At 37.0% G+C, this 24847-nt stretch overlaps 3 protein-coding genes across 5 annotated transcripts; 2 read left to right on the forward strand and 1 right to left on the reverse strand.

Moving 5' to 3' along the window:
- Window positions 1-2196: 2196 nt before the first annotated feature.
- On the forward strand, window positions 2197-5792 carry LOC132168151 (BAHD acyltransferase DCR). The gene is made up of 2 exons (XM_059579246.2): window positions 2197-2743; window positions 4586-5792. Exons 1-2 carry the CDS (start codon window positions 2291-2293, stop codon window positions 5477-5479), a joined length of 1347 nt encoding a protein of 448 aa, XP_059435229.2. The 5' UTR covers window positions 2197-2290; the 3' UTR covers window positions 5480-5792.
- Window positions 5793-8214: 2422 nt separating this feature from the next.
- EMB1691 (Methyltransferase MT-A70 family protein) lies at window positions 8215-14886 on the forward strand. Of its 3 annotated transcripts, none has more exons than XM_059579238.2 (7): window positions 8215-8379; window positions 9131-11926; window positions 12262-12345; window positions 12470-12574; window positions 12717-12825; window positions 13385-13536; window positions 14295-14886. In XM_059579238.2, exons 2-7 carry the CDS (start codon window positions 9227-9229, stop codon window positions 14739-14741), a joined length of 3597 nt encoding a protein of 1198 aa, XP_059435221.2. In that variant the 5' UTR covers window positions 8215-8379; window positions 9131-9226; the 3' UTR covers window positions 14742-14886. The 3 variants fall into 3 exon arrangements, with proteins under 3 accessions (XP_059435221.2, XP_059435222.2, XP_059435223.2); XM_059579239.2 differs by having other exon boundaries at window positions 12717-12797; window positions 14295-14385; XM_059579240.2 differs by lacking the exon at window positions 14295-14886 and having other exon boundaries at window positions 12717-12829; window positions 13385-13501.
- Window positions 14887-15757: 871 nt separating this feature from the next.
- On the reverse strand, window positions 15758-19455 carry HCF106 (Bacterial sec-independent translocation protein mttA/Hcf106). Its single transcript, XM_059579255.2, has 6 exons — window positions 19097-19455; window positions 18860-18981; window positions 16798-16857; window positions 16552-16705; window positions 16167-16313; window positions 15758-16072 (listed from the first exon to the last, which is right to left on the reverse strand). The coding sequence occupies exons 1-6, from the start codon at window positions 19311-19313 to the stop codon at window positions 16032-16034; spliced, it is 741 nt and encodes a 246-aa protein (XP_059435238.2). The 5' UTR covers window positions 19314-19455; the 3' UTR covers window positions 15758-16031.
- Window positions 19456-24847: the final 5392 nt, after the last annotated feature.

Below are 24847 nucleotides of genomic sequence, written 5' to 3' on the forward strand. Positions count from 1 at the left end.
CTACATCAACATCTAATTATCAGGGAAAATTGAAGCTCACTCATCAATCACCTGGGAATCCTCATTTATTCTCTCAACCTACTTTCGTGGCTACTGAGGGTGAGTCCCTGTAGACTATACTCATTAGAAAATACTCAAAATAGCAATACAGTGAGAGGGAGTGAGAAACCAACAAATGCCAAAAATCAGTCTGCAAAATTTATATCATTTTTGTATGGCAACAAAAAATAATAATTACCGGGATTAAAAGCATTCTCAACAATTTTTTTTTTTTTTTTTTATATAATTTTATTAAATTTAAAAAATAAAACTACTTTCTATTTTATTATCTAAATATAATTCTTAATATTTATCTATTTTTAATATTAATTAAATATTATTTCTTTACAACATATAACTTTCTACTCTTTTTACCAATATAATCCACGATAAAAGACAAATTAAGAAAGGAGATCGAGATGAGAGAAGAGAGAAAAATATATTGTATTAAAATAATAAATAAAAAGCTGTAATATGGGAAATCTCTTTTGATTTTGTACACATTAGATAAAACTGTAACGTTTTCAATGCTTAAAGAACTTTTTGTGATTTTTTGTTATTTTTTATATAGATAAGAAAGAAAAAAGTTATACAACTTTGACAATCCGTATGACTTACTCCCTCTTTTATGGTTTTTATTTATTTATTTTGGGTAAAAAGAAAAGAGTTTGTAAAACACCTAAATTACGAGAAATTATGAGACGTACAAATTATTTTTCTTTTCCCGATTTCCTTTATTTGAATAGAAAAAAAAAATTATGAGACGTACAAAAGTATATTATTGAGTTTTATTTTCACAAATCAGTTTTTTTTGGCTAAATAATTTGTCGCCTCTTCTTTGCGAATCCATGGTATCTAATATCTATCTCCCTATATTCTTCTCAGTGTTTTGTGTAGGACTTATAATGAAAGGACAAGAAATTATCGAACTGAAAAAGAGTAATGCTAAAAATTATTTATTTATCTTTTTTTTTTTTTTTTTTTTATTCTCATAAAATTGATGTGGCTTTTAAAATTACCATTAAATTTTAGATGAATCATATTTGAATTTTGATCCAATGGTGATTTTAAAAGTCACATTAATTTAAAAAAAATAAAAAAATATCTAAACAAATGGGTTGAGCATTGTCAAAGAGAGGATGATATAATTTCATAATTGCACGGCAAAAAACATTAATAGATCTAGTTCTCTTCGTTTTGTAGACACAAAAGCTTTGTGAATTCTTTTAAAGGGTAACAGACAGGCATGCCTGATTTATTGCAACCTACTTTTATAGTTGAGAAATTAATTCATAATTATATGTCAACCTGATTAGTGTACAAATTACATTTACTAAACACTTTGCTTTGATTAATTTCCATTGCTCCACGATCTTCCAATGCAATTACTCGCAACAGTGCCCAACTACTTGAAATCTGTCACATATTAAGCATGTAGAAGTGAGTCAAGTGACCATTCCCAACCGGGTAGCTAAAATAATTACCCAAATGTTACTATTTTATTTAAAATATTAATTATTTATCTATTTTTACTATTTAAAAAAGAAAAAGAAAAAGAAAATCATATTCAATTATTTTTCTTTTAATTTAACTTATGCATTGATGAATTAGAGTGCCCAATAAATACTCAATAAATTTGTTGAAAAGCCCAATGGGATCAGTTCTCATCTCATCTGCATGCAGCAAAAAAATAGATGTTTTTTGACGTGGCAAACAGTAACTTATGTTTGTCACATCAAAAACCTTTTTTGAAGCGTCATTTTTGACGTTTAGCAACAGTCAAAAGGGTGAGTGTCAAAAACTCCATATTTTTGACGTGTCTACAGTGAGGCGATTAATTCGTTATGAGGTATTACGTGAAGGTAGAACAGTAGATCGAAATAAATAAATGTTACTGTTTTTCTCATTTTATCTATATTGATTTTAAAAAAAAAAAAATTATCATACTTGTCCTTTATATTCTTTTCAAAAATAATATTCATGAAGAACACAAAAAAAATACTTTTTATAAAAAAAATAAAAATAAAAAAATGTAGCATTTCTACTTTCTAGTAGAAGTGTTTTCCACCTATACGAACGAGAGAATATTAATGGGTCACAACTGCTCACATGAAACCCATAAATGCACCCCCCCAACCGCTTCAAATGTAATCTCCTATAAGTTTAATTACCTACAACTCATGCGTGTCTACTTCCTTCCCAACTAAATTAAGCTTTTCTTTCCTCCAATATCTCTAATCCCCCATCAACGATGGCAGCTGAAGTTGGGCACAAGGAGGAAACGAAGACTAGTGTGAAAATCACTGCCAAAACCCATGTCATGCCCATCAAGAAACTCGGAAGAAGGGAATGTCAGTTGGTGACATTTGATCTTCCCTACTTGGCTTTCTACTACAACCAAAAGTTGCTGTTTTACAGAGCCAGTGACTTTGAGGCGATTGTGGGGAAACTTAAAGATGGGCTTGCCCTTGTTTTGGAGGACTTCTATCAGCTGGCCGGGAGGCTTGGCAAAGATGAGGAGGGGGTCTTTAGGGTCGATTATGACGATGATATGGACGGCGTGGAGGTCGCCGAGGCCGTCGCCGAGGGGATCGAAATTGCTGATCTGACGGTCGACGAGGGCAGCACCACTTTGAAGGACTTGATACCATACAACGAAGTCTTGAACTTGGAGGGTCTCCGTAGGCCTCTCTTGGCACTTCAGGTAATTAACACTTGGAATTTCATGCTAACCCATATTTATTTATTTATTTTTTAATTGTTTTCACAATCTCAACGAAACACAAGGTGTTTGTTAAACACCTCAGCACTGTTCATTTTCTAGGACACTGTTCATGAATAAAATAATAATAATAATTGGTATGGAAAAATGAAAAAGTGGTATTGGGAAGTAAAAAATTTTGTTTTGTAGTGATTTTTTTATTTAAATAGTAATAAAAAGTAAATGGTTAGATATAAAAAGTGAGTGATTTGATATAAAAGTAATAATATTTTTTTGGGAAAAAAATGAAGTGAATAGTGTGATGGATGTGGGGGAATGTGAGGGAGTTTAACAAACACCCCCAAACTATTATATGATCTTTCCTTTGTATATATTATTTTGTCTTCGTTTTAAGAAATGGTGGAAACCACATGCATTGAAGCACAACTCCCCCCTCCCCAACTCTTTTTTCTCCCAGGAATAATGATGGAGTTGTTGGATGTATTTATGAGGTGCAGTATTGGGCTTGTCAGTGATTATGACAACTGATCGATTCATGCCGCCCATTAATTATGAAAAAAAAAAAATATATAACTGATACTAAAACAAGTGATTTAATCAGTCACTTTGCTTAAATATAGTACATTAATTATGATTATTATTTTTTTCTGAATAAAAGAAAAAGAAAGGAATAAAAACCTTGGGAGTCGGGAGCATCTTGTCTAGACCTACGTGCATGTTGGCCACTCCTTCTTGGGTATTTAGAACCGATCGAATAAAAAGTACAGAGAAATGGTCCCTCAATTAATTAAGACTTTCTTGCGCCACTCCTCCTTGGGTATTTCTCTTCAAATGAATTCAAGATGAACCGGTTCTTTATAGTTAAAATGACCAAAATGCTCATCAACTTTAAAGAACCGGCTCCTCCCGTTCTTTTGAACGGGAAAGGGTCCGAATTCCTGTGTGTGTGTTTTTATGACTTTTGCCATAACTGTCATTTTATTTTTTACCTGAGCTTAATTTTTGTTCATACTAAATGCGATCCCATAGAATCGCATGCTGACACGTAGCTAGGTTGAATACTTCTTCAGTCAGGAATGTCTTGGAGATCGTATAAGCATTCAAAAAGACTTGGATTTCAGTATGTAAAACAAATAATCTTCTGAGATGGGTTAATGGTTTATATATTATTTTTCATTACCGCGCGTTTGAAATTATCTTAACACTTTTACTGCTTTGACTTTTTTTCTGCCTTTTTATTTTTTTTTATTTTTTTTATTGTGCTTTATACATCTTGTTGAGGTAAAGTGTTTTTACTAAAATTCAGTGATAAAAAAGAGTAAATATAATTGTTTAATTTTTATTTTAAGTTTTTAACACTTTGTCTGACTCAAGCTGCATATGAATAAATAAGACTCAATATTTAAAATATTTTTATTTGAATTATAGAATTAGAATTTAAACTCGAGATCTCTCATGTCCAAGTAATATTATTACACGCCCATATATAGCAGCCCAATCTGGATGGAGGGCTCATTTTTTTATTTTATTTTTTTTCTAACTTGTCTATTGTCTGTTGAAAGTAACATTAACACTTAATTAGAAAAAAAAAATTAACACTTAATGCAAGGATAGGGAGCCCGAAAATTCAATTAAATTCTTTCTTGAAAACAACATTTACACTAAATGCCAGGATAAGGGCTGATAACGTTGGTCTGTTGGACACACTACCAGCAGTCCAATCGTATTAATCTTCATCAATTTCCTTCTTTTCTTTCTTTTTTTCCATTTGAAGCATAATTAATTATATGTAACAACTAACACGTATCTTCGTCATTGACGTAGTTAACCAAGCTGAAAGACGGACTCGCAATTGGGTGCGCATTCAACCACGCGATCCTCGACGGGACCTCCACGTGGCACTTCATGAGCTCATGGGCCGAGATCTGCGGCGGGACCCACTCTATCTCGGTCCCACCTTTCCTCGACCGCACCAAAGTCCGCAGCACGCGCGTGAAGCTCGACCTCTCGCTCCCCTCTGACCCACTCGCTTCATCCAACGGCAACGGAAACGGAAAGCTGCCTCCACAACTCAGGGAGAAGATTTTCAGGTTCTCGGAGGCTGCCATCGACAAGATCAAGTCAAAAGTCAACGAAAACCCTCCCTCATCGGACAGCTCAAAACCATTCTCCACATTCCAGTCACTCTCCGTTCATATCTGGCGCCATGTAACCCATGCACGTGAACTGAAGCCCGAAGACTACACAGTCTTCACCGTCTTCGCGGATTGCCGGAAACGGGTGGATCCACCGATGCCGGAGAGCTACTTCGGTAACCTAATCCAAGCAGTGTTCACCGTCACGGCAGCCGGGTTGTTATCGGCTAACCCGCCAGAGTTTGGGGCGTCGATGATTCAGAAAGCGATAGAAATGCACAACGCAAAGACGATTGAGGAGCGGAACAAAGAGTGGGAGAGCTCACCGAAGATCTTCGAGTTTAAGGATGCGGGAGTGAACTGCGTGGCGGTGGGGAGCTCACCGAGGTTCAAGGTGTACGAGGTGGATTTCGGGTGGGGGAAGCCGGAGGGTGTGAGGAGTGGGTCCAACAACAGGTTTGATGGGATGGTGTATATGTACCAGGGGAAGAGTGGTGGGAGGAGCATCGATGTTGAGATTAGCTTGGAGGCAGTGACTATGGAGAGGCTGGAGAAGGATCAGGAGTTTCTTATGGAGCTCTAGAAGAAGAAGAAGAAGAAGAAGAGTGCGTACTAATATTTAATTAAGCTAGGGCTTAGGGGTGGTGTAGGTGGTTGATTAATTAGTTGATAGAAGCTGCCGCTGTGATTTTAGTTTTCATGGAGGAGTTGAAATTCTAAAATCAGAATAGCAGTGATGTCACTGATGTCTTGTTAAGGTGGAGTTTGTGCTTTGCTTGCTTCTTTTCTTTTCATTTCATATGGCTTTTCCTTTGGGCTTGTGATGATATATATGTGTGGATTGTGGACTCTATTCAAAATTCGGATGGGTGGGCCATTGGGCCTTCATTGCTGTCGTCTGGGGGCTTTATTAGTCGGTAATTTATTTATTTATTTATTTTTATTTTCAAGTAAAAGAGAGTTATTATCATGTGTAATGTTATGAATCATGATGTTATTTGTTGGGAAATAATAGGCTTATTTAAAGAGTCGAAATTAAGGACTAATATATATTAATATCTGACGATTAAACGACCTTATCAAACATCACGCATATCTTGCACGTGCACCTTTTGTTGGTTCTAATTGATCTCTTCACGGACACAAGCTTGTCACTTCTTAAATTGTACAGAGTGGACCGAGTGGTGTTGACGTACCCATCACCCATGAGTTTTAAATATGTCGGACAAGCCAGATCATCCCAACTCTAAGCGGCCACCTTAAATCAACTTGAGCCGATTTGAACTTTGAGCTTGTTCGTGAGCACTATACTTACGCGAGCCACTGTTTTCAAGCAGACCCAATGTTGAAGAAATCAACCAACGACTACTTTCTACTGCTATTATTTGTCTATGCTTCCTTTTTATACCAATAACTTCAAGTTCAAATTAAAGGGGAGTAGATTCTTTTCCATTTCACTTTCATTTTCAAGTGAATGGATGACGTTGAACCTTTGGTAGGCAAATGGCAATTTCCACCCACAAGATTCTTTTATTGTCAGGTCAGGTCGGTGCCATTCAAAGCCTGGACCGAGCCCATTTTGTCCCCATACCAGCCCAACAAGACCCAGCCGAGGCTTCCAGACTGCCCGACTCTATTCTTTATTTGTTTTATGGGTTAAATACTTCAGATCTCCTCGAGTTTTACAATTTTTTTTTTTTTTTTTGTTTCATTTTTATCACATGAGGTCCCTGTGGTTTTGATAATAGACCAAGTTAATCCTCCGTCAGTTGACCGTTAGTTGACTTAACAGAATTCCACGTAGACCAATCAAATGTTGACACGTGACACCTACTTAATTTTTTTTTTTTAAATTTAAAAAAAAAGTATTTTCAAAAAAAAAAAAAAAAATTGGGGGTGGCTCATTATGGCCAAGGGGGTGGTTCCAGACTGCCAGACTCTATTCTTTATTTGTTTTATGGGTTAAATACTTCAAAACCCCTCGAGTTTCACAACTTTTTTTTTTTTTCTTTGGGGTCTCATTTTTATCACATGAGGTCCCTGTAGTTTTGATAATAGACCAAGTTAGTCCTCTGTCAGTTGACCGTTAGTTGACTTAACAGAATTCTATGTGGACCAATCAAATGTTGACACGTGACACCTACTTAATTTTTTTAAAAATTTTAAAAAAAGTATTTTCAAAAAAAAAAAAAAAAAATGGGGGTGGCCGAAACCACCCCCAACGGTGGTTGAAACCACCCCTAATTTTTTTTCGAAAATACTTTTTTTAAAAAAAATAAAAAAAAAAATTAAATAGGTACCACGTGTCAACATTTGATTGGTTCACGTGAAATTCCGTTAAGTCAACTAACGAAAGACTAACTTAGTCTATTATCAAAACCATAGAAACCTCATGTGATAAAAATGAAACCCAATAGAAAAAAAAATAAAGTTGTGAAACCACATTGGGCCAAAAGTATTTAACCCTTGTTTAAAAGTTGATATGCCTTTTTCAAATTGAAAAAATAAAAAATAAAAAACTATAGTATTCCAACTCCAACTACTAAATCAATCCTTCTAAACTGATTTAACTAATTGTCGCTCATGTTTTTTATACCTTTTTTTTTTTCTAATTTTTTTTCTTCATATGAGGGCTTATTTAAAACTTGACGTGGTGATAACGAAAACCAGCCATTTAATTATATAAAATAGAACAATTAAGAGCTAATTTTAACTATAAAATTATTGCAATTATATAACTGTCCTATAAATTATTAATTTGATTTTTTGTGCTCTACCTAGGAAGCATTAGGTTTCCAATGTCCCTTTTTATCTAAAAAAAATTTCATAAAAAATTTGAATAAAAAAAGATTTAGAAAAACTCAAACTAACCCACACTTGGGGTTAGTGGTTTTATTTATTTATTGTTTTTCCAATTTTTCTATATTATGAAATTTATTACTGTTATTTTTTACTTGCAGAAGGAGAATATTGTAACCTTAATAATAAATCATTAGAGTATATTAACTAAATTAAAAAAGAAAAATATATTACAAATTGATTAGTAGATTGAAAGGATAAGTGTAGTCCCTATTTTCTTTTACTAAAAAAAATTGTTAAGCTTTCATGCAGTACAAATTAAGATGGATTCTGTAACTCATCCACCAATCGCAGCAAAGAAAGCATAATAAACCCATTAGAAAAAGAATATTAGAAAAATTAATAACATAATCCATTAGTAGGCGTAGCAGTAGGACCGTAGTCCGTAGGTGGGTGCAAGAAAAATATATTATTACTTAAAAAAAAAAAAATTTAAGAAACAAAGGAGGAAAGAGAAAAACAAAAACAAAAATCAGCGTCGTCTCTATTGTAATTCGTTCGGTCTTTTGCAGAGAGAGAAGAACTCTGTGTCTTTCTGAGCCTCAAACCCTAATCGGGGGTTTCTACTTTCTTCCTGGCTCCTACTTCTTTTCCTTCTTACCAATCCCGAATCTCAAATCGCAGGTATTCTCTCTCTCTCTCTCTCTCTCAAATCTATTATTATTAATACGGGATTTCAATGTTAGGATTTTTTTCTTTCATATGGGCATTGTGTTAGTATTCAAATTCTGAACCTTTAATGGTCTGTCTGGTGAAAGTCAAGAACGCATTATCAACAGGTTTTGAAACTGGGGTTTTAGGTAGTTGGCGTCCGAGTATTCTGTGTTACCTCTGGTGGCTGAGAAAGTTAACAAATGACAACAAAACTATGATTTTCACAAATTTTTGAACTGGGTTCTACTGTGTAGCTTAGCTGGATTGGAAATGTTTCGTGCTTTGGGCACCGCGCATTCAATCGTAAATTTTGAGATTCGATTGTGGTTTGCTTTCTTGGCAACCAAACGAGTTTGGTTTTTTTTGTTTAGTTAGTTGGTTGGTTCAATTGTTTGGATTTCAAGTTTTTTTAGGGTTTTAAGTTCATTTGGTTGTTTCTTAATTCTGGGCTGAGCGCCAGATTTTTACTTGTGCTCTATTTATTGTTGATGTGCTACCAAACATTATTGGAATGAGTTTAGCCAATTTTGTGTTTTACTTGATCTGCTTCCCAAGTCAATTGACCCACATTGATTTCAAGTTGTGTCAATATTTTTTATGCACAACTCCTGGCAACCCAACTTCAAAAAGTTAGAAAGAGAGACCTTTTTGGTGGATTCATATATGGCCTGTTTGGTTGTTATTTTCCTTTAATCTCTGACTTCTTTTAATTTGGTTTCAGGATGATCTTTTAGTTGATTATTCGTGCATATCAAACTGCTCTGGAAGTGAGAACATAATTCAAGTAGTAGACAGTGATTAGAGGCCTGTGCTTGTGATGGATTCACCCGAACGTGGTCGGAGTTATGCAAAACGGGACATAGAGGATGGTTCTGATGTGAAGAGTGATAGGACTGGAGATGATGAAGAGTGGGAGGGCAGTGAGAAGAGAAAGCATAGGTCAAGTAGGTCAAGAAAAATGAACAATGGGGATGAGTTGGAAGGGCTAGATAGCAGTGGAAGAAGAAGAAGTTCTGGGGACAGAAATGAGGGCCGCAAACGGTCAGGTGGATCCAGCAGAGCAGGTAGTGACGAGGATGACTTTGACTCAAAAAAGGAGTTGCGGTCGAAGCAGATGAAGAAAAGACAAGAAGAGAATACGTTGGAAAAGTTGAGCAATTGGTACCAGGATGGAGAATTAGAGAACAGGAAAGATGGTGGAGATAAATCGGGAAGTAGAGGGCATGGTCGAGCTGATGAAAGTGAGAGAAGGAAAATTGCCTCGAAGTTTTCTGAGTTTGAGAATTCTCAGAGCAGAAATAAAAGCAAAGAAGAAAGGTCACTTGATGGAGAGCTTGAAAAAGTGGTTGATAGAGATTCCAGGTATTCAGAGAGGAGGGAAAGTGGACGAGAGAAGGGTCATGGGTCTTCTGAGGAGGTGAGAAACTCGAGGAGAAAATGGGATGAACCTGATGCAGTCAAGAAAGCTGAAGAAACTTATTCTGAAAGAGCTGACCTGAGAAGTGGTAAGGCTTCTGATGCTACTAAGTATGAGAGTTCTAGAGAGAGAAGTGTGGTCGGGAGAAATGAACCAAGTGATAGTAAGATCCGAGGTGTAGATTCAAACAGTGAGAAGGGTATCAAATCTAACAATAAGGAAGAGAGAAGAGCTGATATTGAGAGGAATAGGAGCAAAGTTAAGTCAGAGGCACTAGAAGAAGATAATAAAGTTAGTCCTATTACTCGCGAAGACAGATCAGGTAGGGAGAAAACCGAGAAGCATAGACAGCAGAGAACTCCTGTTCAGGATGTTGCTGAAAGCCGGGAGAGAACATTAAATGCAGATGATGATAAAAATATGCGGATGAGGGATAAAAGTGCAAGAGAAGTAGGGCTCTCCAACAGGTCAAGGACCCCTGAGAGGGTCGGGAAGCGTCATCAAGAAACAGATCACTCTGAGATAGATTATGAAAGAAATTTCAACCTCAAGCGGAAGGAACTGGAAAAGGATGGTTACAGGGATGATAGATCAAAAGGCAGAGATGATAGCTGGAGCGACAGGAATAGGGACCGTGAAGGTTCCAAAGAGAATTGGAAAAGAAGGCAACCTATCAGTAGTGATAAAGAGTCAAAAAGTGGGGATATTGTTTATGATCATGGCAGAGAGTGGGAGTTGCCAAGACATGGTCGTGAGAGGACTGACAATGAAAGGCCTCATGGTCGATCTGGTAATAGGAAAGATGGAAGCAGGGGTGAAGCTGTGAAAACCTCATCAAACTTTGGAATTTCGAATGAGAATTATGATGTGATAGAGATCCAAACAAAGCCTCTTGATTATGGAAGAGCAGATTCCGGATCCAACTTTTCCAGGAGAGCCGAAGTTGTTCAGCAATCTGACTTGAAATCAGCACCAAATGATGAAGAGTGGGCATACATGCAGGACGACAGGGCAAGAAGGAATGATTTATATGGGTCTGGGCCACCTGGTGAAGATTCAAAGGAAAGATATACAGATGATGGTACCTCTATGCGAGATCAAAATTCGTGGAGGGATGACTTTGATGTTGTTGGAGGAAAGGGAAGAAGCCAGAAAGGTGCTATGTCTGGTCGCAGTGCTGGTGGTCAAAGTTCTAGCAGTGGTTCACAGCCTCCATATGGGAACCAGGATCCAGGGTCCTTCAACAGAGCTGCCTCACAAGGAGTTAAAGGTAATAGAGTTGGGAGAGGAGGAAGGGGTCGGCCAACTGGGAGAGACAATCAACAGGTAGCAATCCCACTGCCTATAATGGGATCACCTTTCGGACATCTTGGAATGCCTCCACCAGGACCAATGCAGCCACTTACCCCTGGTATGCAACCTGCTCCAGGTCCACCAATTTCGCCAGGTGTCTTCATTCCACCCTTTACTCCACCCGTTTGGCCTGGGGCTCGAGGTGTTGATATGAATATGTTAGCTGTTGCACCAGGTCTCTCTCCTGTTCCTCCTGGACCCTCGGGTCCGAGATTTCCTCCTAATATGGGGAACTCACCCCCTGCGATGTATTTTAACCAACCTGGCCCCGCAAGAGGAGTTCCTCCTAGCATATCTGGCCCAGGTTTTAGTGCTGCTGGACCAATGGGACGAGGAGCTCCACCTGATAAAAATCCCGGGGGTTGGGTTCCAACTAAAAGTAGTGGGCCTCCTGGTAAAGCTCCTTCTAGAGGAGAGCAGAATGATTACTCTCAAAATTTCGTTGACACTGGTATGCGACCGCAGAATTTCATCAGAGAGCTAGAGCTTACAAATGTTGTAGAGGATTACCCTAAGCTTAGGGAGCTTATACAGAAAAAGGATGAGATTGTGGCTAAATCCGCTTCTCCTCCTATGTATTACAGATGTGACCTAAAAGAGTTTGAGCTGTCCCCGGAGTTCTTTGGAACCAAGTTTGACGTCATTCTTGTGGACCCCCCATGGGAGGAATATGTTCATCGCGCACCTGGTGTTGCTGACCATATGGAGTACTGGACATTCGAAGAAATAATGAGTCTAAAGATTGAGGTGATCTTTTTAGGTGTCATATTTTCTATTCCAATTGCCATTTTCTTTGTGCTTGTTCTGAATGTGCATTTATAGAAGTGATGGTAGAACTTGGAAATGAGTAATTCTAACCGCTTTCGGTCGCAGATCATAAATGGTAAGAAAGTATATTATCAGGTGTATGATTTGATAATACCACCGTTCCTATACCAACAAACCTGAATCGGAATGTTATTAAGTAACTTGCTATAACTTCTTGGACCAAGAAAGGACTTTAACGCAGTTTTCTTGTATTGACATAATTTCCTTTCACCCTTGACTTGGATATCTAAGTTTTTTGCCCTTTGTGTTCACAGGCAATAGCAGACACACCTTCTTTTATCTTCCTATGGGTTGGTGATGGTGCGGGCCTTGAGCAAGGCCGCCAGTGTTTAAAGAAGGTGTATAATTGGGCCTTCAGAATTTTTGTATGCATAGGACTAGGCTTTTCTTTATGGCTGTAAGTTATATTATAAGATTGTTGATGTGTTTGTTACTCTTGCCATTCTCTTTTGTGTTACGTAGTGGGGATTTCGTAGGTGTGAGGATATTTGTTGGGTGAAGACAAACAAAGCTACTGCAACACCGGGGTTGCGTCATGATTCTCATACTTTATTTCAGCACTCAAAGGTCAGTTTGATGTTTTTCTTTTATGTTTTGGATGTCTGCAGCTTCATCATGCTGCCTTATCTTATTTGTTAGTTCATCGAATGCTTTATTACTGCATGGATTAATTTTCTAATTTGTTTGTCGTATTTTCATTATTGTAAAGGAGCACTGCTTGATGGGCATAAAAGGAACCGTCCGTCGCAGTACTGATGGTCACATAATCCATGCCAACATTGATACTGATGTAATAATTGCCGAGGAACCTCCTTATGGTTGGTATCATCCTTTCTGTCTTTGACATCATTGACATTTGCTTTGCATCTGTCTATTTTACATATACTTGCGTATTATTTGTGATAATTTGGGATATGAAATTGAGTTGTGTCATTCCATTTACTTTCATTTTTCTTTGGTCAGGTGTCATGCATGGGTCTGTGCAAATTCTTTTCCAAATCTGTAAATTTTGGTAGAATTTTTTTTTTTTTTTCTTGTGAAGTCTCAAACGGAGATTTGTTTTGTGAACTATGTTTTGAAGAAAGTGAAAGCAAAAAGGAATGCAGGCATTCTTAGTACTTTTGCATCAATGTTGTAGGGGTTTACGTGGGTTTTGTTCTTTATTGTTCCTAATAAGCATAGTAAGTCAATTTTGGCATGTGTTTGGACTTGAACTCCAACACAATGACTTGTATGGCACGATTTTGCTTTTACCCAGGGTATAAAAGCGTTGTACTTTTAGTTTACAAACACTGTTTTTATAATTTCCAGGGTTTTACAATATCTACTGATGAAATGAGCTCTCATTAGATAAGGTGTATGGCAATGAAATTGCAGGTTCAACCCAAAAGCCTGAAGACATGTACAGAATTGTTGAGCATTTTTCCCTTGGCCGCAGGAGACTTGAGCTCTTTGGTGAAGACCACAATATTCGGTCTGGTTGGCTGACTGTCGGAAAAGAACTATCCTCTACAAATTTTAATGCTGAGGTATGTCAATCAATCCGACGTTCTTTGAAAACAAAACCACCGTAGTTCAATGTTTTTGTTGAACAGCCAATCTATTTCTGGAACCGGACGGAGGCTTTCATTCTGTGTGGAAAATTAGATGTGGGATATGAATATGAGAATCATAGAAGTCCTGCTGTACTTATCAATTAGAATATTAGCAATGTTCAATTTCTTCAATTAGTGGAATTGATGTCTTTTCTGGGGCTTTGTTTATTTCAATGGAAATCATTTTCGTGAGAGGGAAACATTGGGGGCTGATGGGAAGCATGATTAATGACCTCAACCTTGGGCTGCCTTTGTTTCACGGGAAATAAGGAAAAAATGTTAAAATCAGCAAGTTTTTATTTTCTAGTTGTTTCTATGACTCCCAACTTTTGAAATCTTAAGAATTGAAGTACTATTTTGCAGGCAAACATGGGAAAATGATATATCCCAGATTTTGTTTTGGAGTATATTTTCCCACAAGCACCAATGGAATTTTTTGGGGTTATTAATATGTCTTACAAATATTTTAGGGAGCGAAAACCTTTTAAGATGAAAGTAACAATATCTTCAAAAAAAATACTTTTTAAGTTTTTTTATTTATTAATATATAAATAATGTATATTCCTAAGTCATAGAAAAAGAAGAACATAATGCTAAAAACAAAGGTGAATTAGTTCATGCCACTTGCCATAAATTGTATTGATTTGTTTTCCTATTCACTACTCTCTTATTTGGATTTGGGTTGAATTCAGGCATATGTAAGGAGCTTTGCTGATAAGGATGGGAAAGTTTGGCAAGGAGGGGGAGGACGAAATCCACCCCCAGAGGCACCTCATCTTGTCATTACAACCCCCGAAATAGAGGCTCTTAGGCCCAAGTCACCAATGAAAAACCAGCAGCAACTTCAACAGCAGCAGTCAACATCCATTTCGCTAACGACTGCCAGTTCCTCCAATAGAAGGCCTGCTGGAAACTCGCCTTCAAATATGGGTGGTCTTGGTGTAAACCAAGAAGCTTCAAGCTCTAACCCCTCAACTCCAGCTGCTTGGGCTTCACCAATGGAGGGTTTTAGAGGAAGAGAGGGCAGCGGTATGCCTTCAGATGATAAGATTTTTGATATGTACGGATATAGCGGTCAGGCAAATCAAGACTATATAGATTTTGAGTCTCACAGTCACAGACAAATAAATTTGTTGTAACGGAATACTTACTATGGCAGATATTTAATGGGCTGTGATGTAGCAGCCATGTAATTGCTGTTTTTCTGCCCTCCAATATAAAGTGGAAAGAAAATTCCATATGTTCTGAGCATGCATAAATATTAATAGTCTTCGTTGGCTTTAATTAGTGTCATTTCTCATCTCATCTCATCTCATATATAAGGGCAGATGGTTCAAAACAAATTGGGCTCGATCTTATTTATTATTATTGTTAGTTCTTTTTTAATTGAGTTAACTCATTTATGAATTGTTAAAGAGTTCATAAAAGGAAATGAAAGGAGAGGATAGGATTGTAAACCATTTACGCATGTGGATGACGTACAGTAGGACCTGAAATTATTGTTATTTTAATATTTTCTTTTTAAAAAACAAATAATATTTTATTATTTATCTTTTAGTAAGACACGAGGTGGATTGGTGGCTGTTGAATGACATTGGATGGATGGCCAGAATTTAAGAAAAAATTGATGGGCAATTTTGGCAGTATCACCAGGGATTTGATCCCGATCCTTAGGTAATCTGATTTGTTGCACCAATGCCTCCCCCTCCCTCCTCTTCGATATTCCACTGCAACTCTACAACCAAACGCGCCATGGTTTACAAAAAGAAACCATGGTCAGTGTGTAAAAAGTAAAAACGGCTTCATTTTTATTATTATTTTTTTTTGAAAGAATTTAGGAGTGTTGAAAAACGCCCCTTGTCCCAACCATGGAGGGCTCACTGGCAATCAGCTGGCATGGGCCAGGTGGGCTTGGGCGTGGTTGAATGTGCCAGAAGGCCTAAAACCTTGTGAACATCTGAAAGAAAAGAAAGGCTGGAGGCACCTCACAAGTCACAAGTCACAAGTCACAACCACGCGCTAAGAGATAAGAGATAAAGAGATTAGCGATAAAGATGGATAGAGATAGCGCACTCAACTCTCTTAAGTACCGGTTTAGCCCTCAGCTCTTCCTTAATTTTTCATTTTCGAATTCTGAAATGATCACGATCATGCCTCATGAAAAAAGAATCTAATTCATTCACAAAATTTAGAATTTCTTGGTTGCTACAAAATCATCTACTCCACAACCAACTCAGCGACACCCACAGCTGCTCGATTGTCCTCTTGAACCAATACAGAATTTCTAAACTCTCGCAGTTAACAAGCAATGAAATATGAACGACTGCATAATAATTTTTTTTTTTTTTTTGGCCCCAATCATCATATACATGGAGTTTCATGTCTCACTTTGGGCTTCTGAGATACCTTTCGTTTTCCTTCATGAAGTTTCATTTCTCGCTTTCAGGCTTTTGAGGTGGAGGCATTGTAGCTGATAAACAAATTATACAGTTGAATATCAGAGACAGAGAAACAGAGAGACACAGAGAGAGAGAGAGCGAGGTACTTGTTGAAGAATGACTAACCTTGGGGCTGGGTTTGAGTTTCCAACTCACCTTCTCCTGAAGGAGGTACCTGAACCTGCTGTTGGGCAGCAGATGCCTTTAGCTGCTCTTCTGTGATCTTTAGGTACTCTTCAGTGGTATATGCTCTGTTTGGGGATGAAGCACCATCTGCAATTTTGGAAATGACATGGCCCTATCAGATTTGTTTAAAAGGAAAGGACAGTACAGGAGAAGGAAAGCCGAGCGTGCTTGCCACTTTTGCATGTCTATAAAACCAGTCAATGCTGGCATCTTTTAACAAGTATATATACTTTAAAAAAAAAAAAAAAAATGTTATCCTACTACCATGAAAATGAAACAAGGAGTTCAATTAAAATGTAGATGATGGAAATACTTAATCACTCACTGGGATCAACTACAGTTTGAGAATCCTTGGTGATCGTAGTAGATGATGGGGTTGATGTGGCGTTGGGTCTGCTCGAGCTGATTTTGTTTTCCGTTGATATGTCATCAAGACCAATCTCCCTTTCAAGGGTGCTCTTGAAATCCCTCGAAACTTCCTACATACGAATAAAGAGGCACCACTACTTAAACCAGCTTCTCCAGAGTGGCTTAAACAAGACAAATTCAACCTAAAGTTTTATGTTCCAACCTGAAGTTCTCTAATGGTGGGTTGAAATGCACGCAAAGTCTTCCCCAAATTCCGAGCAACCTGCATTTAGCTAACTCAATTGAGATACCATATAGATCATCTAGAACACACATGCACAAAAAGATTAATTTTTGTTAAGAGTTGATCTTTTAAGTCAAAAGTATGCAAGACATATTATGCTACCATTTGCTCACACACTTAAACATGTAATCTATAAGTACAGAGATAAGCATATATAGGCACTCTGGACCTGATTTATTTTAATTTGCCACTCCTCCATTCTCAACTCAGGGCTCTTGTGTGCTTACTAAAAATTAATAAAGGAATCATACAACATGATAAGCATGTAACTCATATTTTCCTAGAAAATCAAGAGCAGCACAAAAATCACAGTTAACCCACCTATCACTAACTACAACTCAAACTCCCAACTTTTTAGCACAGTATAATAGAGCTTGCCTCCCTGAAATTTTCTATTAATGAATGTGTGATTACGTGAACTTCAACACTGGTGTACTTTTTATTAACTTACCAGTTATCTCAAAAGCTTAAACTTTTAGGAAGAGGTAAATTTAATTACTTAATTATTATTTTAACACTCCCCCTCACATGTGTGATCAAACTCTATTTTAATAGATGAGGCCCAATACGTATAATATTTAATTTAAATGGGGGGTGATTTGACGGAGTCAAAGTTTGATCACATGACCTTTGGCTCTGATACTATGTTAAATTACCAGTTATCCCAAAAGCTTAAGCTTTTAGGAAAAGGTAAATTTAATTACTTAATCATTACTTTAATACTTTTTATATGGATAAAGTAAACAAATATGTTTCCCTACATCGTCACCTATCAAAAAAAAAAAAAATGTTTACCTACATCGTCATAGATACCTCCTATATATAAAAGGTATAACTAGTTCGTTGCCTACAAAGCACCCAAAAAGAAGTAGGAAACAAAGTAGAGTAGCCCTCATAAATTATCTATAGTTTTACATGAAGTAAGAAGCAGTGAAGCTAACTATATACGTCTCTCTCATAACAGAGTAATCTACTTTATCAGTGGCTCTATGGCAAGGGATCAAAGGAGAAAGTTGCATGGTATTCTAGTATCATTGTATTGTCTATTGATGATTGTGTTGTTGTTTCAGACTCTGAGACGCCACTATGTTTGTTCATACAGTGTAGAATAACTGTGGTAATTGAGAATAAGCATTCAAGGATTGCACAAAGTTAAAACCATTGAAGAATTATTAAATACCAGAGTATAGGTGTTATTTGGCTTCTTACAATTTACAAGTTATAGTTCTTACTCCGGTGATGTAAGGAGATATTTCATTTGAGATATGTCCACAATGACACTAAATTTGCAGATTACTTAACTTATCAACCAAGAAAAAGAATGCATTAAGTTGTGGACTACTTAAGAGCAGTGAGCTTATTAGGAAGATACAAAGAGCTTCCTATGGAAGAGGCAGCTTGGAGTTCAGATGTGGCACCATTATGATCTCTCTCAAGCGGGAAACTTCATAAGATTTGTTGGGTTCATCAAGATAATTGAAGGGAGTGTTAAGAGTTTTAGGTTGTCCTAGCAAGATAACAGGTGTTACTAGGATCATATTCTACTCTCTCTCGAAGTCTCAGTCAAATCATGCGCTTAAGGAATGCTCTTCAGCAAACATCATAGTAACGAATATGATCGCTTCTTTTTTCTTTTTTCTTTTTAAGCAATTTTCCAAGCAGACGGACAATTCTATATGAGATTCTCAGTACACTAAAAAAAAAAAAAAAAAAAAAACTAGGTTGATAAAGTTCATTTTCCCCCATAGGGATAGCATTCTAGATTACAATGGACCTTACAACAATTTCATTGGCTTTATCCCAAATCCTCGAGAAGAAGAAAGACAAACCATTTTTTCGTCCCACAGATTTCTTTTTCATGAGAGTAGATCGAATTAAGATTACATGCATATACATAGAAAGTTAATAGTTTAGTAAACAGACAAATGTAACAAACTGAAAGATAAAGTCCAAAGTTTTAAATTTTATACACGCGACTCACCTCAGCAAGACCTTTGGGACCAAAAACCAACAAAGCTACCACCCCAATGACCAGAGCCTCGGGAGCTCCAACCCCAAACAGAGATGCATAAACCATCTTACCCTTACACCTTTCCTTCCTCTCTGCACAACATCATTTGTTAAAACAAACAAAAAAAAAACCAAAGATTTCACATCCCAATTATTTCAGCTGACTAAAAATGAGAGAACAAACGACCAAAGGAGTGAGAAGAAGTACCTGAATTGAGAGGCTTTGGTGTGATTGAGATACCCAGATGTTTGAGGCCGCTCCACGGAGAAAAAATACTGAGACCCAGTGGAGGAACCCATCTGGAAAGATGAAATTTTGGGGTTTTGGGGTGTGAAGTGTGAGAAGAAGATACGGAGTAAATAACAGATTTTGCAGAGGACGGTGATGAGAATGTGGGAGTACAAATTGCTGAGGCCATGACCATACGTCTAATGATTTGAAGATAGTAAGCCTGCTTCTTTACGCTACTATGTCTGATTTTTGAGTCATGGCCTTCTGCGGAGGCACCGGTCCGGTATTATCCTCATTCCTCAGACACACACAACAACCATAGAGATTAGAGAGTGAATGTAATGCGAAAGTGATGACCCATCATTGGGCTGCTTCCGGGCTGACTACGAAATATCCTACTACTTGACTCAACTCAACCCAACCCAACCCAACAATGCTACGACAACTCACGACCATTGGGCAGCCCAACGGCCCAACCACCTCGGACCAAGGCTACTTCTAAGAACCCAATTTCTTTTTGATGATAGGCTTAATTTGTTGAATAAAGAGGTGCACCATGAGCACGTGTAATAGATACGTTGCTTGCCAAAAAAAAAAAAAAGACGCTTTACCCCCGTGAAGTACCCATCTATTTTCGTTTTGACGTCCAATATTTCAAAAGTAACACTTGACCCCCACAAAGTTTCGGACGTTAACAAAAAAGTCCATCCATTTTTTTTTCACGTGCGTGGCACGTGACACTTTTCAACCAAAAAGTTCGAAAATGCCCTTGTGGGTAAAGTGTAAACATAAATTGCTTCGGGGGCTAAAGTGTAAACATTAAAAAAAAAAATTTTAAAAAAAACTTATTTAAAAAATAAAAAATAAACTAAACTAAAACAAAAAACTCTGGTTAATTACCTTTTTAATACCAAGGTTCTCAACTTTTTTTTTTTTTTTTTCTCACCTAGATTACAAATCGTATTACAAATGGTACTTGAGTTATGGGAAAAGACCAACTTGATACCTCTGTCACATTCTGTTAGCCCAAACTAACGGATTGCCATGTGTCACCCCCAAAAAAGGCCACATGTCCTTAAAAAAACTAGTTTAATAACTGGCTAAGCCACCCATAGGGACAGTTCGGCACCCCCAAAGGCCAAAATGCGGCCTAGCCACCTCAAAAAAAATTTCAATTTTTTTAGGGTTTATCTTTTTTGATTTTTTTTTTTTAATTATTTTTTTTTTTAGGACATATTGCCCTAAATTGGCATTTTTTTTAGGACATGTGGCATTTTTGGGGGGGGGGGGGGGGGCGTTAGTTTGGACTAACAAAATTTGACAGAAGTACTAAGTTGGTTTTTTCCCATAAGTCCTGTACCATCTTTTATACGATTTGTAATCTAGGTGAAAAAAATAAATAAAAAATAAGTGAGAACCATAGTGTAATAAAAAGATAATTAACCCAAGTTTTTTGTTATAGTTTAGTTTTTTTTTGACAAAGTTTTCCTCCAAACTGGGTTGAAAAAAATTTTCTTCAACCTAATCTATAAAAATAACATGTGTCCCTTTTTTGTAATAACATGTGAGACGCACATGAGTTTTTACTAAATTTATTTCAACTTTGTCCCTACTATTAAAAAAACATGTGCATCTCACATGTTCAAGGGACACATGTCATTTTTATGTACTAGGTTTAAAGAAATTCCTCCAACCCAATTTGGAGGAAAACTTTGTCCTTTTTGTTTATTTATTTATTTTATGTTTACACTTTACCTCCGAGGGCATTTTCAAACTTTTTAGTTGAAAAGTGTCACGTGGCACGCACATGACTTGGTTTTCGTCCAAAGTGATAGAGAAAATAAATGGATGGGCTTTTTTGTTAACGTTTGAAACTTTGTGGGGGTCAAGTGTCACTTTTTAAAACAGTGGACGTCAAAACAAAAATTGGTGGATACTTTATAACGGTAAAGTATATTTTCCAAAAAAAAAAAAAAAATTAATTGCTTGTAAAAATCCATTTGTTCAAGCTATATAATGAAGCTCATAACTTGGGATAATAACATATTGGAAAAATGAGGCTGTGGAACTTACATTTAACTGTGATTCTTTAATTTTCTATACATATAAAGAGAATAATGAAAAAGGAGGCTGCAAAGCTTTTTAATGAGCCGATATATCATAAATGCCGAAGATATTATGTATTTTAATTTCTGATCGGTAAATATTATGTAATATGGTTAGTGGCAACATGAAGATTCAAATTTGAAGCTAGCTGGGTGGCTGATGGAGAATGCATGGATGTTATACATGATGTGTGGGAAAGGGGAGATGACGTTGGTGTTGGGATGCAAGCAGAAATGTTGAAATTAGCACAATGTCAAATGCAGCTTGCTAGATGGAGTCAACAAAAATTTGGTGATGCTGTGAAGGTACTGAAACAGAAAACAAAGCAACTTGAAGTGTTGCAACAGCAAGAGGGAGAGTCAAATCTGGTAGCAATTCAAATTCTAAAAAGGGAAATTGATTTTATCCTTGAGCAAGAAGACATTAAATGGAAGCAACGTGCGAAGCAAAGTTGGTATCAAAAGGGAGATCGTAACACCCCGTATTTCCATGCTTGGGCTAATCATAGGTGGAGAATCAATCGCATTGTGAAAATCAAAGATGACGAAGGCAGGGAGTGGAAGAAACAAAATGAAATAGGCCAAGCTTTCACGAGTTTTTTTCAATGGTTGTTCACAGCTGGAGAAAATTCTGGGGTGGATGTTTGCTTGGCTGATTTGGAGGCTAGGGTGATGGCTGACATGAATGCAACTATTTTGCGGGAATTTACTTCTATGGAAGTGGAGGCAGCTCTCAATCAAATGCATCCCCTCAAATCCCCTGGACTGAATGGTTTTTCGGCTTGCTTCTATCAACAATCATGGCCTATTGTGAAGATGGAGGTATGTAAGGCGGTGTTGGGTTTTCTCAATAATGATATTTTTTACGCTGATCTCAACTTAACTTATATTGCTTTAATTCCTAAGATCAAGACTCCTATAAGTGTAACTGAATATAGGCCAATCAGTTTTTGTAATGTGTTCTATAAGTTGATTTCAAAGGTCCTTGCTAATCGTCTGAAAAAACTGTTACCCCTTATAATATCTTCTACTCAAAGTGCGTTTATTCTGGGGAGGCTAATCATGGATAATATAATTGTGGCTTTTGAGGCAATGCATACAATGGATGGTAGGATGAAGGTGAGGGAAGGTTTTAGGGCTCTTAAATTAGATATGAGTAATGCTTATGATAGAGTTGAATGTGATTTTTTGGAGGCGGTCTTGCGGAAATTGCAGTTTGCTAGTAGATGGATTGATTTATTGATGAAGTGTATTCGAACAGTGACCTATTTGGTTTTGGTTCATGGTAGGCCTTATGGGAAAATTACCCCTACTAGGGGAATCAAGCAAGGGGATCCACTGTCTCTGTATTTCTTTATTCTATGTGCACAGGGATTGAGTTCGCTTATTCAAAAGGTAGAAATAAATAGGCAAATCACAGGTCTTCCTATCACATGTGGGGGCATCCGGATTAACCATTTATTTTTTTTTGCAGATGATAGTTTGCTTTTCTGTAAAGCAAATATTTTTGAATGGCTGCGTATTCAAGAGGTTTTGGAGATTTATGAGAAAGCATCTGGACAAAAATTAAACAGGAAAAAAACTTCTATTTTCTTTAGTCGAAACACCAAAAGGGAAGCTAAGGAACATATCTTATCTGTAGCAGGGATCAGTTCTACGAGACGCTATGAGAAATATCTTGGTCTCCCTGCTCTAGTTTGAAGATCACGTGTAGGAGCGTCTACAAGTTTGAAGGGTAGAATTTTGGAGCGTCTCAATGGGTGGAAGGAAAAATTCATGTCTCAAGCGGGTAAAGAAGTTCTGTTAAAAGCTGTAATTCAGGCCATTCCTACGTACACTATGAGTGTCTTTCAACCACCCAAAACACTTTGTAGAAACATTAATTCCATGATGTCCAAGTTTTGGTGGAAGCACAAGGAAAACGACTCTCGAATTGCTTGGATGAGTTGGGAGAAATTGGGTTTGGCTAAGGAGAAGGGTGGGATGGGATATAGAGATTTGGAAAGTTTTAATTTAGAACTTTTGGCGAAGCAAGGGTGGTGACTTCTTCAAAATCCCGATTCTATAGTGGCAAGAGTGCTTAAGGAAAAGTATTACCCGGGTGAATCTTTTCTAGAGGCTGGGTTAGGGAATAAACCTTAGGGAGCTATTTGGATAACACATTTAGGTCCAAACAATGAAAGGCTATATGGCAGATTAAAGGACCTATGGTGGTGAAGACTTTTCTTTGGCAAGCTTGTAATGAAATTCCGCCTACACGGTTTAATCTCCATAAAAAGGTATTATATCTGATCCCATGCATCCAATTTGTGGATTATATAGTGAAACTGTGGGGCATATATTGTGGATGTGTCCCTCTGCTGTAGACGTTTGGGCTGAGTGTTCGAAAATGATCCATAAATGTACATCAATTGAAGTTTCCTTTGCACATGTGTTGGAAATGCTCATTGGCAAATTAGATGACGATGGAATCTAGTTAGTGGCTGTCATTGCAAGACTTATATGGTTGAGAAGAAATAAATTAGTTTTTGGTGGTGATTTTCAATCTCCTTGAACTTTATATGGGATGGCTTAGGAACAAGTGAAACATTTTATGAGAGCAGAGGAGGGGAGACATGTTCAACGTCCCTAGCAACTGAATCCATTGGTGCAGAGGTGGTTGAAACCTTCTTTTGGGGTTGTAAAGATCAATTGGGATGTGGCTGTGGACAAAGGTGGTAGAAAAATGGGGATAGGTATTATAGTTCGTGATCATAATGGATTAATTCTTGCTGCTTTTGGGGTGTCGAGATAGTATGTTATTGATCCTACAACTGCTGAAGCCCTGACTGCTTGGAAAATGGCTGAATTATGTGTGTTTATGGAGCTCAATACCATCATCTTGGAGGGTGATTCTTTGGAGGTTATTCAAGCTTTGCGTAAGGATGAGTGTTCATGGGGTCGCTATGGTACTCTGATAAATGATGCAAAGTTGCTGCTATAAAATGTATATCAATAGAGTCTGTCATGTGAAACGAACAGGAAATGTGGCTGCCCACAAGCTTGCAAAGTTGGCTTTGTCTTTGAGTGAGGAGAGACTATGGAGAGAGGGCTACCCTTCGTGTGTCCGAGAAATTGTATTTGATGATCTTATATATTTCTGTGTAATCAAATATGTTACTATTTAAAAAAAAAAAAACACAAAAAAATTGCCTTGCTCGATCTTCTTGTTTTATGACATTTGATTATTTACATTTTTTTTTTTCTTTCTCTCTTATGATAAGTATTCGACAAAGAATTTTACAAATGACACTGTTTCTTTTAATGCAAGATCTTACAAGAAATTAAATCATTGAATGAAGTTTTAATTTAAAACCTTTATATAGAATCTATTGTCTTTTTTTTTTTTCTCTTCTCATCTCCTCTCCAATCACATATATATATTTTTTAAAAAAATTAAAAAAAAAAATGTATACATTATTTAATATTCAAACACCGCAACGGTGATGGGGAGCAGTATAAATGAGGACGTTGAAGAAATGTGGGTAGCTGAATTTTTGTGGTTGAAATATTAAAAATTGAAAATTGACCCCCATCTACTGGATCAACCAGAACATGTGGTGTGCTGGTTTAGCTTTTGACT

Source organism: Corylus avellana, chromosome 2, assembly GCF_965113065.1.
Source record: "Corylus avellana chromosome 2, dhCorAvel1.hap1.2, whole genome shotgun sequence".
NCBI lineage: Eukaryota > Viridiplantae > Streptophyta > Magnoliopsida > Fagales > Betulaceae > Corylus > Corylus avellana.

What these genes read in the sequence shown, in the direction of transcription:
- LOC132168151 (XM_059579246.2), top strand. Translation starts at nt 2,291, where the DNA reads ATGGCAGCTGAAGTTGGGCACAAGGAGGAAACGAAGACTAGTGTGAAA. An exon ending in GGCCTCTCTTGGCACTTCAG is followed by an intron (nt 2,744 to 4,585) that starts GTAATTAACACT and finishes TCATTGACGTAG; the next exon opens with TTAACCAAGCTGAAAGACGG.
- EMB1691 (XM_059579238.2), top strand. Translation starts at nt 9,227, where the DNA reads ATGGATTCACCCGAACGTGGTCGGAGTTATGCAAAACGGGACATAGAG. An exon ending in GCCGCCAGTGTTTAAAGAAG is followed by an intron (nt 12,346 to 12,469) that starts GTGTATAATTGG and finishes TGTGTTACGTAG; the next exon opens with TGGGGATTTCGTAGGTGTGA. An exon ending in CTACAAATTTTAATGCTGAG is followed by an intron (nt 13,537 to 14,294) that starts GTATGTCAATCA and finishes GGTTGAATTCAG; the next exon opens with GCATATGTAAGGAGCTTTGC.
- HCF106 (XM_059579255.2), bottom strand. Translation starts at nt 19,313, where the DNA reads ATGGTCATGGCCTCAGCAATTTGTACTCCCACATTCTCATCACCGTCC. An exon ending in ACCAAAGCCTCTCAATTCAG is followed by an intron (nt 18,982 to 19,096) that starts GTACTTCTTCTC and finishes GATGTTGTGCAG; the next exon opens with AGAGGAAGGAAAGGTGTAAG. An exon ending in AACTCAAACCCAGCCCCAAG is followed by an intron (nt 16,073 to 16,166) that starts GTTAGTCATTCT and finishes TTTGTTTATCAG; the next exon opens with CTACAATGCCTCCACCTCAA.